This window comes from Galendromus occidentalis, unplaced genomic scaffold (assembly GCF_000255335.2).
Source record: "Galendromus occidentalis unplaced genomic scaffold, Mocc_1.1 scf7180000077442, whole genome shotgun sequence".
NCBI lineage: Eukaryota > Metazoa > Arthropoda > Arachnida > Mesostigmata > Phytoseiidae > Galendromus > Galendromus occidentalis.
The window spans coordinates 2,000,190-2,005,224 of NW_003805430.1; the positions used below are offsets into that span (position 1 = coordinate 2,000,190).

The 5,035-nt window shown below is 50.2% G+C and overlaps 1 protein-coding gene across 1 annotated transcript; it reads left to right on the top strand.

The window, feature by feature from the left end:
• Window positions 1–4,736, top strand: LOC100906644 (choline transporter-like protein 2). The gene is made up of 15 exons (XM_003743311.1): window positions 1–206; window positions 714–893; window positions 978–1,126; window positions 1,233–1,317; window positions 1,439–1,719; window positions 1,796–1,928; window positions 2,027–2,107; window positions 2,420–2,532; window positions 2,682–2,904; window positions 2,993–3,085; window positions 3,235–3,484; window positions 3,587–3,765; window positions 3,847–4,150; window positions 4,280–4,364; window positions 4,477–4,736. Exons 1-15 carry the CDS (start codon window positions 157–159, stop codon window positions 4,575–4,577), a joined length of 2,307 nt encoding a protein of 768 aa, XP_003743359.1. The 5' UTR covers window positions 1–156; the 3' UTR covers window positions 4,578–4,736.
• The last annotated feature ends 299 nt before the right edge of the window (window positions 4,737–5,035 follow it).

Consider the following 5,035-nt stretch of genomic DNA (forward strand, 5'->3'; position numbering starts at 1 on the left):
GTTTAGAGGGATCGGTGAGAATATCCTCCGTGCCCCTGGTAGCGGTCGCCTCTAGCAGCGCAGTGCCCTGCCCGGAAAGTACATGCAAACGTGAACTTCTCTTGTGAGCGACGGATACTCGTGGCTGATCGGTGAAGCGAGCGACCCTTCGGGAGAATGCCGAGGAAACGTCGAGACTCATACTCGGATGAAGACTCCTACGATCGGTTCGTGCATACTGATGGAAGACAATCGGACAATCGGAGGTTCTCCTTCCCTCTGCGAAGGAAGGTTATGGTTATGATCGGATAGCTCGATCTACAGTCGAATGGAATTCGGAAGGCAAGGAGAAGTACTCGCTCGATTGTTTGGATGACCCTTACGATCCGTTTACCATGCGGTGCCGTGTGCGACACGGATCTCGTCGGTTGTCGAGTTGACACTCTTGTGGTCAGTTGATGGGCGACTTCGAACGAGAACCAGAATTCAGCCGCCGGTCGTTGGAGGAGCCATTGGATGAGCCCAAGAGATCGAGACTTTCGACGAATAGCTATTCCTGTAATTGTGGTTAAAGAGCCGCGTCGGATTCTTTCAAAAACAGTTCCTTTCCGGAACGGAGCTCAATCCACTAGCTGGCGTTCTGGACCACGAAACGCGCTGGAATATACTCATTGTTCTTCGGCACTCCACAATGTAAGTTTTCAGCCTGAGGCTCACCAACCCTCGCTTTCCAGAAGACCCCAGAGACGGCGCGATGACCACCCGCGCCGGTACGATCAACGTGAGGAGTCCGGGCTCGATCTTAGGGATGATCGCCGCCGAGTAGATCGACTGGACGACCGATGGCAAGATCGTCGGGACCACCGATGGCAAGATCGACGGGACGATCGCCGCGATGAACGACGCGGGCGCAGGTTGCAATTTGTCAGGACGAGAGAATGCTTCTACGGGCCTCTGAGGTGGGGAAATCTCCAATGACATTCTACGGGAACCCGCAGGCATCGATCGCCGGATGACTCACTGCGGAAGAGAGAGCCGTCTCCGAAACGGAAGATTCCAACAAGGGTCAGGAGATCCTGTACCGATGTCGTTTTCCTGCTACTCTTCATCCTGACAGTGGTGACGTGGCTCGCACTCGCTATGATCGGTGAGTGGAGCGAAATTTTCCGCCGAGGGAACCTGAGCCGGAAATCGTTTTCGGAAATGATTTGGATCGCTGATTGGATGCGAAATCTCAGAGGTCTCGTTTGCAGTATTCACGCAAGTCAACGTGAGAGAATTGATAGCGAACATCGTGAAGGACGGACAAGACGGTCGGTGCGGCGCAGAGGGTCGAGGGTGAGCCTGGTATTCGTAAGCACGAGGGTCGTCAATTTCGACCCGGTGGCGGATAAATCGAGCGGACTTCGAGAGTAGAGGTCTAAAGTTTCAAAAATGGGGTCGGGCTTCCTTCTTTCAGAAAGTTTTTGTACTTGAAAAATTTCAAGGATGTGTTCAAGATGGATGGACTTCTGCCAAATATCGGTTCAGACGACCGGGAGAAGTGGTGCGTCGAGGAATGCCCCCGAGAGCTAATATATTTCAATACGACAACTAACGAGGCAGATGTACAATACATGGCCTGCTTCGTCAATGCCACGGAGCGAATACGAGCGAAGCGTGGAGGTCAAAAACTCACGGAATTGAAGAATCAAATCGAAGAGAAACAATGTGCCGAATACGTTTACCCAACGAGAACAAGTGAGTCCTAATTCACCTGCCAACGTTCCACGCCGAGGAACACCCACTCTAAGTGAGTGATTTTTTTTCGCGCCAGTCCTGTCCTTCTGCATTCCCGACCTGCGCGATCTCAATCAGAAGCTCGAAAAAATCATAGAAAGAAAACACGCCGGCGAATTGTCCCAGTATGATTGGGAATTTCACAAGATGAAGTCGAACAACGTGACTCAGTGAGTGGTACATCATCCCCGCTTCCATTCATGTCGATAGTTCGACCCGTGTGTGGCTCTATATCGAGGATGTCTTTGGAGCCCTGATATTTTTCCAGAGAAATCACCGAGCTTGCACAACCCGAGACTGTTGTCCAAATCGTATTGGACCTTTGGGATTCGCGTCTTCTGATATTGGGGTGAGTGAGCCATAGTGAAGTTTCGTCAAAGTTGCGATTTACCCATGGTTCCTCGATCTGCGTTCATTCCCCCGGAGAATGACTCATACGGTGTGGCGATAATCATCACCGTAAAGTTCGAGTTTACGACGCTCCGAACGGGCGAACCGGTTTCTGTCACCGCCGTGATTGCATCAGATTGCGAGCATTATTTTAGAAATGCTGAGATCGTCACGGCGAATTCTACCTATGTGGATTTATCGGAAGTTTCCGGAGAGAGCTCCTAGTGAATGGAAATTGACCGCAAAGTCCACCAGACATTGAGTCTTTCAGAGGACTCGGGGTCTCGTTGATCTTGGCTCTGCTCTGGATGCTATTGATGCGATACTTCGCTGGTTTCATCGTCTGGGTCACGACACTTCTCTTGCCTGCTGTTTTCGGAGCGCGTAAGTTACGATTACGACACTATAATAATGAGATTCTCAATTCAAATAGCTCGAGCGACATGAGGGACTCAATGGCCGTCAAACGATTATGTGTTTAGAGATGGAAACCTCTCGAATGGAGACTGACGTCTATAAAAATCTATTTTCAGTGACCGTATTCTGTGGCTTTTGGACCTACGCGATACATGGCGTCAACCAAGATAGCTTCCAAGTGCAACGGATCTCCAATCCCGTGTACCTCGTTTCACGATACGAATTCCGTTTGGCCGTTTCCATCATTGTGGGAACTTTTTTCCTCGTTTCGCTCGCGCTATTAGCGTTCCTGTGGAAGAGGATTAGAGTTGCGGTCGCTCTCCTGAAACAGGCGTCGAGGTTTGTATCCGCGCTGATCCATCGAGCAAACGATGACCGGTAATGTTGGAGCTTGGCTTCCGAACTGACTCGTCGACTGTTCTCACAGGTCCATCAGCAACTTGCCGACGCTCTTAATCTTCCCAATCTTCCCATACTTGCTCCAAGCCGCAGGTGTTGCTCTCGGGGTCTCGATTATCTTGTGAGTCGATGCCGCCGCTAAGGATATCTATCTCGAGGGTATAAATCATACGCGGACATGCTTTCCCCCGTTTTGCTTCCGATTGAGACTTGAGAGGAATTGTTCAGTTCCCTTCGCGGAAACAACTCATCACGAATCTTCTATCGCAGTTTGATTTCGACGCTGCGATCTGAGGTGGCAAAGAAGAATAATGACTTTGTGAACACCTGCAAAGAAGCATTGGGAGCTTTGTCCAGCGAGGATGCTTGCGTCCACATTTTGACAGCCCTTAGCACCGGCGTCTATGTACACGTGTTCAACATATTCTGTTCCTTCTGGATTGTTATGTTCGTCGGATCTTTCGGCTACCTGGTAGTCGCTCACGCAGTCGCCAGATACTTCTGGACTCACAAGGACGCGGTGGGAGTATTAATGAAATTGAACTCATTTCGTGAGTCCTGATAGCAAGGTCTTAAAGCTGCTGGCACTGAATTCGGAGAACTGACCCTAAAATCTTCATAGGGCACCGAGTGTATGGCCGTAGGGGCTTCTTTCGGCACAGCGGCGCTCTACCATACGGGAACGGTCGCGTTCGGCTCGCTGATCGTGTCCATCGTATCGATCGTACGAATCGTCCTAGAATGGTTTCAGAATAAGACGAAAAAAAGTGGCGATTCTTCATGGCTTCACAAGGTTGCCAAGTGAGTGAAGCTCGGTCCGACGGCGAGGATCATTGAGCCGGAGCCTCCGGTCTCACGAAAACGTGTTCTCCCCGATTCCAGATGCTGCTCTTGTTGCTTCTTCATACTGGAGAAGTTTCTCAAGTATATCAACAAGAATGCATTTATCATGGTTGCGATGTATGGTAAAAACTTCTGCCGATCAGCTGGGAAGGCGTTCTCTCTGATCGTTAGCAACGCCCTCCGGACCCTCGTCGTCACCAAACTGACAGATTTTGTGATCTTCATCGCAAAATTCGTGACTTCGGCCACTTCCGCTATGATCCTGTACTTCGTGATCCAAGCAGAATCGTTGCAAAGACCGCTGAAGATCCCGCCACTTTTCTCTGTCTTCGTTCCAGTTGTCGTAAGTGGAGCGGTCAGATCTTCAATTATTGGTCGATCCACATGATCTCGAATTCGCGGATTGCCGCCAATTTCTCTCGTCCAATTATGCTCCGGGAGAGGCTCGTACGAAGCTCACTCTCAACTGTAGGCAACCGGAATCGCTTCCTTCGTGGTCACCTCTTGTTTCTTCAATGTCTACCGGAGCGCCGTCGATACTCTTTTCCTGTGTTTCCGTGAGTACGCAATCTAGAACATGAATTTCAACAGATTTCAAGCACGAAGACGATCGTTGGCGGTGGCTTATCACGAACCTAAAGCAATCTTATTCGATCCCCCTAAATCCAGTTGAGGACAAGAAGATCAACGACGGCTCAAGGGAGAGACCGTACAAAATGCCGAGCGAGCTGAAAAAGATTTTCGATCGAAAAAATCACAGGAGAGCCTAGAAACCTCATTTTTCTCTGCTTCAGCGTTCGTTATCGGAGTTCGTCCACTCGAAGAATCTATTAAAGTTCGAGGAGGGGCATCGGAGACAGTGTCTGGGGCCGGATGAACACCATATGTGCGGATTGCGAAGTCTGTCGGAATAAAGCTTGTATCATACAGATTCCTTCCTCAAGTCAGCCCATGTTCACACGAAATGCTCCACATTCGAATTGATATAGCAGAGCTCCCCCGAGCGAAAAGACCGCGCTGTTTCAATCCAGACATCCGACACGTATGCCGAATGCCTGAGTCAGGCTCATCCCGTCGGTCGGGTGAGCGTTTATTATTGGCTCTCGGGCTCGATTATCCGTCTTGAACTCCTCGCGCATCCACGCCGAAAGTCCCTCAGAGCCCGCGAGGTTAACTCGGACAGGAAGGTGCACAACGTTATCTGCTGCTGAAGAGCTGCATACGGCTG